The following is a 12761-nucleotide window of genomic DNA, read 5'->3' as shown; positions in this document are numbered from 1 at the left end:
TGTTTGAACCACACACGTCAAAATTAACTAGAGAGTCTACAATGGGATGGAACTTCCTGCTAAATATGTTTTTATATGTGTCCTTAAATAAAATCTAATATTTAGAATTGAAGTCTATTTTTCTATAAATAAACTATATTAATGTGAAGGAGAAACTAGTAACTTGTATTTTCTCAATCTTTAGTGATCTTCAATCAATGATTGCAATCTCAAATTCTTTTTAAAATATTTTTCCCTTATATTCATTTACATGGTTCCAGAATTTACATCTTTTATTTGTAGAATGGCGTCCCTGGAAAAGCTGCAAATTCAATGTAGAAAGCTCACTGACAAACACACAGCTGAATCCTTACAAGTCCTTTCAGACTTGATTGCAATGACAATAGGTCCTCATGGTGGGATCAAAATTCTTGGCAATGCTTGTGGAGGTCATCTCTCCCTCACTACCCTTTCCAGTCGACTGCTGAACACTTTGACCCCTACTAATCCTCTTATGAAACTGATACTTACAGCTGCCCACCAACAGGTTTGCAGTTACGGTGATGCTGGCCTTTTTACTGCAAATTTAACTTTGAACCTTCTACTTAACGGATTACGGACCCAAATTGACCGACAGTTTCTTATGAAATCAAATGCGACTTTACTTTGCCTTTTATTGGACTCTTTGCAGTCTCCTGATTTCCCATGTAAAATGATGGTAGAAATCTCGGATGTTGAGTCATGGACTTGTATAGCTCGTGGAATGCTTTTAGCAAAACCTCTTTGTGGATTAGCTCAAGACGAAGCTCATTTGATCGCCCAGCTATTACTTAAAGTTTTCATAATCAAATTACCAATTGTACATTCCAGACAAAGTCAGATGTGGACCGTAGATGAAGGCATACACATTTTAGGAATACATGGTCAAAGTTCCAACCAATCTTTCTGTTGTCAAGGCCTCTTGTTAGAATTGAATAACTTGTCCGAGGTAAAAGACTGGCTCTGCAAACAGAATTCAAGGAACAAACCAGTGTCTGTTTTTAAGACTGTCATTGTGAATATTTCTATGGCTGGTGATTCTGACGATTTCTTGGACATCATCTTTGAAGAAAGCAGCTTGGAAAGTTTGGAAGAATCATTTCTCATATATGTTGAAGATTATTGTAGGCAAATGAGCATGTTGGACATTAAAATTGTTTTCTGCCAAAAAGTTATCCATCCTCGCATCAAGGAACTGCTAAGAGACAAAGATATTCTAGCTATTGACCGTTTGGGCTTGGAACATTGCTCACGGGTTCTTATGTTAACAGGTAATTTTCATATTCATTATCTTCTAGTCAATGTGAAAAATACTAATCACTGCAGTTTTGAATAGTTGATAAAGATATTCTTGCTTCTTATAAAAATGATGTGATATTTGAACCTTTTTATTTAATAATTAAATTTCAAGTTCATTTCTGGTAATGACGCAAACCATCCACAACAAAATAAAATCTATATTTTCTGCTTCTACAAAACTTCTTTTAATCTTTTATAGGCTAGGTTTTTATATCTCTCTTTAAAACTTTGATTATTGTTAGATATGTATATATATATATATATATATATATATATATATATATATATCTCAATGAATTTATATCATAATGTATTTTAAGTTTAATTCATTTAGTTTGTCTGTTTTTACAACATATCAGTGTTTTCAGGATTATTTTATTCTGAATCAATAGTGATTATAAACAATTCATTGTATGCGATTAACTGAACACAAGTAGTTATCTATATTATATATATATGCAAGTAAAGTGATAAAAATGTCAGCACTGCTAAAAGGACATTTTATCAACTTTTGTGAAGAACAGAGATTCTTTTCAAACATTTATTATCACTCTTCTTTACAGAATTTTATGAAATTTAGAAAATAATTAGGAGAGATAAAGCTCTTAATCCTGGTGGGGGTACAAAATACAATGATCTACTTTTGGTACACTAAAAGGAATCCTTCAACATAAGTCATGGACATTTTAAGAAATATATATGCTGTACCTCAACAGATAAATGGACTTTTATCCCTTTCATGCATTAAAATTATAATTGTAGGTTGTTTTATCTTTTTATAGTAGCAATTTTCAATTACCCTATCTGAAAAAATGTTTCAGTTTTGGCGATACAACTGTAATAGTAGTAGTAGCAGCTGTTAGCTATAAACAAGTGAATTTTATGAATTACATTTACAGGTAGGTTATTTTATTTAAATGAAAACGAAAAAGTTTCTTCCTTAAAATTGAGGTTAATGCAGTTTGTAGTTCTTTTATAAAATAGCTCATTTGAGAAATACTGTTTTATAAATACACTCAACTTTCAGACTTTAATTCTAATCAGAAATGACTTTCTAGCTAGCAATTGAAAAAAAAAAAAGATTCTTCTTTTTTTATTAGATGATTACATGTGAATATCCTTAAAAATCTTTGTAGATAAAAAAGAAAGAGTGTGTCTGAGAGATTAGTTTCACATATAAATTTGACATAAAAAGATCCACTCTAAAAATTTTAATTTTTTTTTTTTTTTTTTTTAGGGAGAATGTGCTTTTTTAAATTCCAAAATTAGCTACAACTTTATAAAAAACTAGCAGGACCCGTGCACAGTGGAAGAATGCCTCCACCCCACCTGTTTTAAAAAAAAACATGGTTGTTAGTGGGAGCCACTGCCGGCCCAGTATAATAGTGGGCACTGGCACCCATGGACAAAATGAATGTACTGTGGTGAAGTACCGACACATTTCATATATATTTATATATTGTAGAATTTAGCTTCCAAATAATCGAGTGTATTTTCTAATGATTTGTTCTGTTAAAAGAAATTACTGAATTTTATTATAAGAAATATTTAGTGTAATTAAAATTGTTGGCAAAAAATAAGTTCATTTTATTTTGTTCAATAAATTTCTGGATTTATTTTTATTTCAGCATAAATAAAAACACATATTTGTTATTTTATATTTAGGAAAAATTTAAAGTCGCAAGTATTTTGGAGTTAAACTCTTCAATATATAAATACATATGAAATGTGTCATTTTGAAAAATCACAGCGGACCAAGATCAGTGTAGTATCTGTTCTGATGCTACATGTTACCTTTTCTGTTCTCAGTCAGTGAAGAAGAAATCCTTCATGACTGAGACAATATTTTTTTTTTTGTTCCTATCCAAAGGGGCCCTTTTGGGGGAGCTGGATTTTCCCCACATTAAAAACCGACCTTATGTTTTACTCTATTTCAATAGGGAAACAAGTAAATAGGAACATCACCAATGTACACGCAGTGTGTTTAATGGTATAAGAACTCAGTTTTGTTGATGTTTTGACAAAGAGGTTGTCTTTTTTTATGTTTTTAGCAAAAGTGTTAATATAAAACTTGCAAGCTAAATGCCTCGATGTATAAACACATATGAAATGTAGTTTTTAAACATCACCAGTGTACACACTGTGTTTTATGGTAAAAGAACTCAGATTTGTTGATGTTTTGATGAAGGTGTCGACATTGGCATTGTTTGTATTTATGTGTTTAGGAAAAATCTCCAAATAAAAGTTGCATATATTTGGGAGGTAAACTATTCAATATATAAATACATATGAAATGCATAGTCACCAATGTACATTCAGTTTGTCTCATGGTAAAAGAACTTGGATTTGTTGATATTGACGAAGGCGTCGTCGACTAAGAAGTCGGCGTTGTTTTTTCTGTGTTTAAGAAAAGATGAATGAGAATATTATAGTGGATATCCTATTATAAAATTTGTAATAGTAAACCAGTAAATGGGTTATTGTAATTTCGTTTAATGATTTTCTCTCTCTTTTATTGTTCCATCTTTGCATTAAATGAACTTGAATCCATGCCCTAAAATATATCTGTTAGTAATGCCATATTTTAATGTTAGTAGCGTTTGTTTACAAAGCGAATAACTGGATTCTGGTATATGAGAATTATCAGAGTATGGCCAATCAGAATGGATGAAATTTGGAGAAGAAGACTTTATTATTTCCGAATCTGATATTGTAAAGATTATGTCTATGTATCTATGAGCCAGTTATGGTAGGTGTAATCACAGTATTCGTGGTACATATAGAATTGGTGCTGGTGACAACAAGTAGCTGTAATAGGACTAAATATTTAAAGAGAAAAATAGGGACTCCTTACTCTAAAGATGTTCTAATTGTGATATGTTGTTCATTAGATACAATGTAGCATTTCAATATCCCGACTGAATTAGTCTAAAATAGTGTTCAAAAGCTACATAAGATAATGGCTATTAGGCTAGATGTATTGAATTTGTATGTAGTATCTGTTGTTGCAAACCTACAATACTTTGGTCCAGAGGGAAATTTCTGCAGCCATTTTATTATATAGGAGATAATCGACCCTGATGGAAAATACACATGTGCGGCTAAGTAAAAGTGATAATAACAAATGTTAACCAAACAATTTACACAATACAAATAGGATTTTTTTAAAATATTTTACACTACTCAAGTTTTAGTTTACAAAGTTGATTTAGTTCAGTTTGTATTGTGTAGAAGCAGCAGAACTTGATTTGGCTTTCTTTGGAAATTCCAAATTGCTTATGTCATGAGTGTAAATTTCTGAACACACAAAAAAATTTAACCTTCCCTCTCTTTCATCCACACATAGTAATCCCTTAGGTAATGCTGAGACATGCATCCTGCTACGGTGTATATATGTTTGAATTTTATGTATTTAGTAACATTCTTCCATTTATGCAAACATTGTTAAGCATAACAAAATTCATTAGCTTGATTATGCTTTCTTTATTTTTTCAGTTTTTCTAATCATTTTTATGTCAAAATCAAAAACCTGAATATATGTTCAATATGTATCACACATATTTTTGAATCTTCGTTGAATCATCTTCCAGTGATAAAAACAAATCAATGAAAAAAGCTGGAGAGAAGAAATTTTTCAAAAAGCAGCAACCTACACATAATGCTAGTTAGACATCAAAAGAATGAACCAGGATAGATACAAGAGAGATGTTAACAATATTAACCTGTATTATCGCAATCACACGCAACTAAGGTTTAAAAGAAAAAGCCATAAAATTATTGTACACTGATACATATCCCCAATTGATAGTAATAAGATTAGAATCATTATTTACTATAAGAAATTTAAGACCCCAAATTTTGTAATTAAAAAACAACTCCCCTTCTGCCCATAAAACAATAGAAAGAATAAATGTTATTTAATAACATATATTCTTTCTAATGTTTTAATAATACATATAATAATGTATCGCTACATTAGTTTTACAATCACTATCTTGTAAATTCTCGTTCAATTTACCAGCATTTATAAAACATAAATGTCCTCTCTGATTTGAGATAAATTGTATTTAATAGTATGAAAATAATACAATCTTAAACCAATTTTTAAAAAATGAGAGTAGGGCATATATAATCATCTGCTGACAGGCTATTCACTGTATCTTCAGTTTAATATTTCTCATGAACAATTGCACATTTTTTTATTTTATAAGAGCTTTATCAATTCTCGATTATGTTCCAATGTGATTATTAGGTTTTTGAAATTTATAGAGAATAAAATAAAATCAATGAACCTGGGTTAAAATTCTACATTTATGTTTCTTTTTTTTCTTCATAATTCTGCATTGAACCCTTTTACATAATCTTTAAACTTTTGTTTATCTGCTTCCTTCCCATTGTCTTGTTGTGTCCTCTTCGTTTTCCAGGTAGCTATCCCATCAGCTCATTCTCTTCTCCTATCACTGCTGACCAAGTAGGTAGTGTGGACAATATATCTATCATGGACATTGGCAAGAAAGTATTCCTTCACCTGAACCAAACTTCTGCTGTTATGGCTACCTTAGTGCTCTCGGCTTACATCGATGAACAACTTGAAGAATTAAAGGTGAGTGACTATTGGTCATCGGTTATCTGTGATATTAAAATGTAAAAGATGCCTTAAATAAGTTTCAAGATTTTTTTGTATGAGAACTTTTATTGATAGTATACATATAAAACTATAGTCCTCTTCAAAGTAATCTCCTCTAGCTGCAATGCACTTGTACTGTTCCAACAACTTCTGGAAGGCCCTATGGAATCCTCTTGTGTGAGTGTGTCAATGACCCTCATCACATCCTCTTTCATTTCCTCAATTGTCTCATAACAACAGCCTTTAAGGTTTTCCTTGTGCTTAGGAAATAGCTAAAAGTCACAGGGAGCAAGTTTTGGACTATAGTAAGGTTGAAGAACTGTCTTGATGCCCATCTTGGTCAAATAGTGTGTGATACGGGTGGAGTTGTGGACTTGGTGCAGTGTCCTGATGGAAATACCACTTACTCGATTTGAAGAGTGCTGACTTCTTCAAACAGAATTTCTTCCTGAACTCCCTTAAAACCTCAACATAGTATTCCTTATTGACTGTCTGCCCAGTAGGAACCCAGTGCATGTAGATCATATCTCTGCTGTCAAAAAAAGAGATCATCTGGGTGGATTTGCTCTGTCTGACCATTTTGGGTCTGGAAGAGCCAGCATGCTGCCACTGAGACCTCTGGGTCATAGCAGTAAATCCAGCTTTCATCACAGGTCACCAGAGCATCAACTACAGGATTGAATTGATCAGCTCGACCATCTCCCTGTTGTCATGACAATGTCTTTCTTTCTTTCTGATCTTCTCTGAGCAGCCTTGAGACAACCTTTGTGCAAATCTTCCACGTCTTCAGTTCCTCGTGAATAATTGTGTGTACAGTTCCCATACTAACATGAAACTGTGCACTTATTGTCTCTACAGACACACGACAGTCCTTATCCATGATATTCTTTATTTCGCCAATCAACTCTGGTGTTTTGACTTCCTTACTCCTCCCACATCTCTCATCATCCTCCACGGACTCCCTGCCTTCCTTGAATCTTTTATGTCACTCAAAACTAATGCTTGATTTATGCAAAATGATCCAAAAGCAGTCTGAAGCATTCCATACATTTTCGTGGAATGTTTTCCAAGTTTAAAACAGAATTTCATTGCATATTATTCTTCTAAATTGTCCTCACGTCCAGATTGCATTTTTGAAATTCACCAGCTGTGACAATCATGCTTTAGTAAGGTGTATTCTAATTCATGCCGTAGCTATTCATTTGAACCTAAAATCATAAAAATTGGTCAGTCATCTCATCATATGTATAGCAATAACACTGAATTTTCAAGAGTCTACGACAATTTTAAATGCCTGCACAAAAACAAGTTGGGAAATTTATTGAAGGCATCTCATATCTCTTTTGATTTGATTTTTTAGAACTGACTTTTTTTTGTTTGTTTGTTTGTTTTTTCTCCAAGACTCATTAAATACAATAATTGTATGTAATATGTTATTTTGAAATGCTGACAACATAGTTTAGAATTCCTATAAAGTTAATTTGTCAACACACAATGATAATTCATGGGGTAACTTTTCTTCAAATTCTACTCTGTGCAGTCTTATCTAACCACGTGTTTCCAAGTTTTCCTTGGCTGACCAACCCTACTATGATCCAAGATATCCAGGCTTCTACAATGATGTGTCTAGAAGGATGTACACTCTATGTGGCTGTACCAGCATCACCAATTGGTCCTTAAGATAACCTCTATACTGGACAAATATAGCATTTTCAGCAAATCCTCCCATCTAATAGTTTGCTCAAATTTCAAATTGCAAATCCATCTGATCATGTATCTGTCATTGTACTCAGAAAGAGAGGACTGAGTGAGAGTCCAATATTCACTGCCATATAATATGACACTCCTAAGACAGCTGCTATACAACTTGCCTATAGATAGGAGAGCTTACCATGCTATCAGAGGTAACAATTCACAAAATTTTGTCCATCCTGCCTTCACCCTTGTGGGTGCGCAGAGTTCACATCTACTACTAGTACTTAGTATATCTCCTAGGCAACAGAACAGTCTGCTACCTTCAGGATATTGGTGTGGGGAGAGCCATCAATAGAGCATGCTTGTCCCAAGCATCTTCAGCACTTGAAGTTGTGGTTCAAGCTAACTTAACCTTTAGGTTACTATATTTTTTGTATACTCACAATAGACAAGTTACATTGTTTTGCACTGCACCCAACACTCCTCTGGCACACAAAACAAGGATATCGACTAAAGTCTGTTATGTAGTGTTGGATTTATGTTTCTCAAAAAAGTGAAAAAAGTCAAACTCCAAATACTACAACAGAATTAGAATGTACTGCTATGATGAAACCTGTTAAAATAGAGTTTGCATGATTATGTTTCAAAAGAGTTTGTGACTTAAATACATAATGGATTTTGAAATGCTAAATATTTCCATAAATGTTGATAATTGAAAAATAATTGTGTTAAGAGCAACTAGTTTGATTCTTATTAGAATCAGAAGCAAAACAAAATTTTCAGTCAGGAGTTTCATGCCCCCCCCCCCCATAAATATGACTTTTGTCAGAATCCTTGGGACACATTTTGTGGACAGGGTGCTCATCTTGAGCATCTATTAAAACAGTTTGAATTGAATCTGAACTCAGCTGTTGCTTGCAAAATGGTGAATGGCATCAACTTGTTCATCGTACATGATGTCTCTCTTCTGCTTGAATTCTACAGTTCCAAATAGGTAGGTGATCTCTTATCTAAAATTTCTACTTCCTAGATCTAATAGTCTACAAGTAGTTTGCAGATAGACAACATCTGTCTTTTATATATAGAGTTAAGCTATGTATCTATCCAGTGGCTACTTTTAGGCTAAAACACAGGAACTTGAGATTTTGTAGAATGCTCTCCTACTTTTGCAAATTCCTTCAAAACCATCCAATTGAGACTTTATTCCAGACAACACTTTTTTTAAGTCAATAACCTTAGTTTTCTACAGTTGAAGTATTGATTACTTGATTATTTTTAAATATAATTTGAGGATCAAATGAAGGTGTGAACACTACTTCTAGTTCTTGGACTGGTGTAGGAATACTATGAACCTGTCCTGCAAATATGTGTGTTTGCATATTTGCAGATGATTCTGTGACAAATTTACCGAATTTCCATTATTAACGATTACTATATTGTCCAATTGTCTACTGTACACTCTTTAACCCTTATCCTCAAGTGACCTCTTGGCCTTGATAAATGGTGATGCCTATGTAAAAAAAAAAAAAAAAAAAACGAAGACGTATCGCATGGTAGTGCTTGCTTGTGATTATGATGGTAGAGATCGATCATAATGCTGGATATCTAATATGAAATATGATAATGATTATATTGACGAAAAAAATGAGAAGTTTTATATACATATGCATTTGGAATTTTATATTACATGCTTGAATAATAAAAATACATTTATTTTGTAAATAAATAATAAAAAAATATAGAATTAATTAAAAATCAAAATTAGTAAGTTGACCAACTCTTTACAATCTGTATCAATCGCTTAGTTTTATGGCTTTAACTAATGACAGTGTATATAAATCAGTTGATTTATTCTTGTGTTATTTTGGATATTTAAAAAATACAATTATTTATGACTTCAAATTGTACATGTCTACTTATAAGATATTCCCTGTATCTGGATAGCTCATAACTTTTTAAAGAAATAATTTATAGAAATAATGAGAGCTTTTTTTGACCAGTACTTTTCAGAAATCGTCTTCATGTCTCAGCAAATGTGGCAATAAAGGCACAAAATCCCATGACAACATTGTTATTTTTAAAATATTAAATTAAAAAAAAATTTGAAACGGTTTCATTTTAAAAAAGAAATTGTTTTATCATATTGGTATCACTTCTAGTAAATTCAGGTTCTTATAAACATCTCATCTGAAAGCACTCAATCATGTCCATACAATTAATCATTCTTTATCCCATAAAATTCACAAATGATATATTTTATTTTTTATTTGAATTTATAATTTAAAACTAATTTTGTTGAACACTGATTTATTTGCTTGCTAATAGTTGAAGACATCAGATTATCTATTCCATTCATGATCCAAAATATTTTTATCTTTTGAATTTATTTACAGGCTCTAAGCAAGAATGTTCTCATTGTGTTTGATCATTTGCTTCGGAATCCATTAGTACTTTTTGGGGGCGGCTGTTGGCAATTTTGTCTAGCTAATTTTCTAAGGCAAAAGGTGAGTTTATTTGACATTCTTTTCTTTCATTTTTATGTTTGTTTGTATCTGTGTAAACATGCACACTCTTGCTTACTGCAGACAGTAGGTCTATAATGGGAAAATGTCTAGTGCTCAAACAGATAATCATTCTGACTTGGTTCTGTGTGGCCGACCCCAAATGGCAATAGTATATATATATATATATATATATATATTCCAATAAAATGAGCGAAAAGTTACTTTTGGTCTCTGTTGACTTGAGAGGCAGAGGTCAGTTTGGGACCCTAAGCAAAAGGACTGTTTGGGTTCAGTTGGAAGAGATGTTTGTCCTTATTGCTAGTTTGTCATTCGATAAAAAAACAGGTCTCATTGTAGCCTCTCAAAATAAAATATTGTTACTTTTTTTAAAGATACCTATACATACATACATACATACATACATACATACATATTGTCTTGCTTAAGCAGTAGTACAAAAATTCTCTCCCTTGATTCAACTCTCTAGATTCAATTGAAATAGTATTGATTTAAAACAGTATTTACATTTTTCATTCACACTGCTGATTGGTTGGCCGCATGGTTATGAATGTTGGGTTACAAAACCCAAGGCCTGAGGTTCACGCAGTGCAATAAACAAATCAGTTGTAGAGTCACACTAATGAGATTTCAAAAGGCAAAACAGCTTGACTGTGGGCATAAATAATGTTTAATTATAAAAATTTATATATATATATATATATAACTAGCAGCGATAATCTGAGTTGCCTGGGAATGAAAGTTGTTCTAATGCATTAGAAGGAGAAAACAAAACCTGTGTAAACATGCAGTAGTCGATTGCATACTTAATAGGTTTCATAGTTGCAATGTCTGTGAATAGCAGACTTGCTACAGATTAGTCATATTTAACAAAGAAACTACACAGAAAATTGGAAATATGTGATTTGAAGTTTGAGCCATCTACAATTCCCTGTGTTCACTTGAGAAAATAATGTTTCTTCATATGCATGCAAGGTTCCCTGTTGAGGTTATGATTCACCCACGGTCTTCCAATTATGACTAATCAGATACAGGGATTCCTAGACGGTATATTTTATGTTCATAGGTTAGCATATTTCTCAAGTGTTTTTCTGGTGGTTCCAGAATGTCTATATATGTTCCAACAGATGAGTGTAAGGAGCGGTGACAAAGTCAGTCCTCTAAGGGTCACACAACTAACACCTATCAAATTGCAATAATCACACTAATATAGAAAAAAAAATTGACAAGCATTAAACAAATTAAACCAAACAATCTCTTTAGCATAGGATAACCCAAAAGGTCTGATATACTGGTAAAATAAACCATCAAATCAAATCCCTCCCCTTCCTTCTGCTTCTCATACAATTGTCCATCATGTTGCATCAAGTTCAGTAGTGATAGCACAAAAAGACACACACACCCCCTCACTATCATTCTTTATTGATACTTAAGTAAATATATTTTCTTTAATTATATTCATCTATTTTGCAGGTAAAACTTAAACACAAAACTTTATGTCAAGAATTGCAATGTTCCTCTCACCAATTGTTGAAAGCATGTGAATATTTCTGCCATTCTTTGGAGCAATCTACCCAAATTCAGACTTCTTCAGGGTTGAAAAGTTACACACACTCTTCCATTGGTCACTTCTGGACAGTGGACAAACAGTTTTCTGACCTGGAATCATGTCCCAAACCCTGTATGTGTGGTACTGCAAAATCAAAACTGACTGAACTTACTTCTCTTCCAGAGGAATATATTTCTTTGGACAACAGAAAATTGCATGTTTATGAAAATACTTCCGTACTGGCAGGGACTTTCTTGTCAACAAATGACAACGTTTTTGAAAAACCTTTGTTGATGGATTGTTTTGTTTCTTGGAGAAATTCTTTAGAAACTTCTGTTAAAATGGCTAATATGGCACTTGGCACAAGCCAGTTTATTTTTGAATCTGTTCATTAAAAAAATAAAATTGCTTCTAACACCCTTTATTTTTTTCTAACAAATAAATTGCATTTTTCAATACTTTTAGACTCGCAAAATATATTTTGAGTCAATTTAATTAAAATGAGTATAAAGTATTTTATTTTTATTTGTTTTTTATATAAATTAAATTTTTGCTCAAGTTTTATAAATTATCTCAACTTGAACAGGTGAAGAATTCACTTTGCAGAGTAGGTTGATTTTGCAACTCTTTTTGAATATCAAATATGTCCATGTAGAGAAAGTTGGGCAATAGTCAATAGTGAGTACAGATGCTCCAAAATAAGATTTTTTAACTTGAACCAATTTTTGAGTTTCAATTAATTTTAAAGATTGTTTAATGAGAAAGTGGAAAAAGACTGATAATCATATTTTGCTACTTAAACATTTTCAGAACATATCCAGGACTAATGTCAATGAATGCATAAACATTCAGAACTTTAGCCCTTGCAATTACAAAGATATTGTTTTATACAAAAATGTTTCAAAGAAATAATTTTCTTTGAAACTGAAATATCATTTTTAAGTTAGAAATCTAGTTTGTTAGTACTCATTAATCCTCAACTTTCTTTTCATAAATTAAAAAAAAAAAAAGAATTGTGAAATCGACTTACTCTACTGCATCATTTTTAATA

The 12761-nt window shown here is 32.2% G+C and overlaps 1 protein-coding gene across 7 annotated transcripts in view; it reads left to right on the top strand.

Moving 5' to 3' along the window:
• The window catches only part of LOC145252418 (molecular chaperone MKKS-like), a 45198-nt gene extending 32974 nt beyond the window's left edge, over positions 1–12224 (top strand). For all 7 annotated transcript variants that reach the window (XM_080111808.1, XM_080111806.1, XM_080111804.1 and 4 more), the window contains 4 exons: positions 283–1289; positions 5742–5920; positions 10033–10143; positions 11635–12224. In XM_080111808.1, coding sequence (XP_079967934.1) covers positions 284–1289; positions 5742–5920; positions 10033–10143; positions 11635–12105 — 1767 coding nt within the window. In that variant the 5' untranslated portion in view covers position 283 and the 3' untranslated portion in view covers positions 12106–12224. The remainder of the gene's footprint in view (positions 1–282; positions 1290–5741; positions 5921–10032; positions 10144–11634) is intronic.
• Positions 12225–12761: the final 537 nt, after the last annotated feature.

This window comes from Euprymna scolopes, chromosome 29, assembly GCF_053919585.1.
Source record: "Euprymna scolopes isolate OS-2025 chromosome 29, ASM5391958v1, whole genome shotgun sequence".
NCBI classification, from domain to species: Eukaryota; Metazoa; Mollusca; class Cephalopoda; order Sepiida; family Sepiolidae; genus Euprymna; species Euprymna scolopes.
This window is presented reverse-complemented; position numbering and strand designations above follow the sequence as displayed.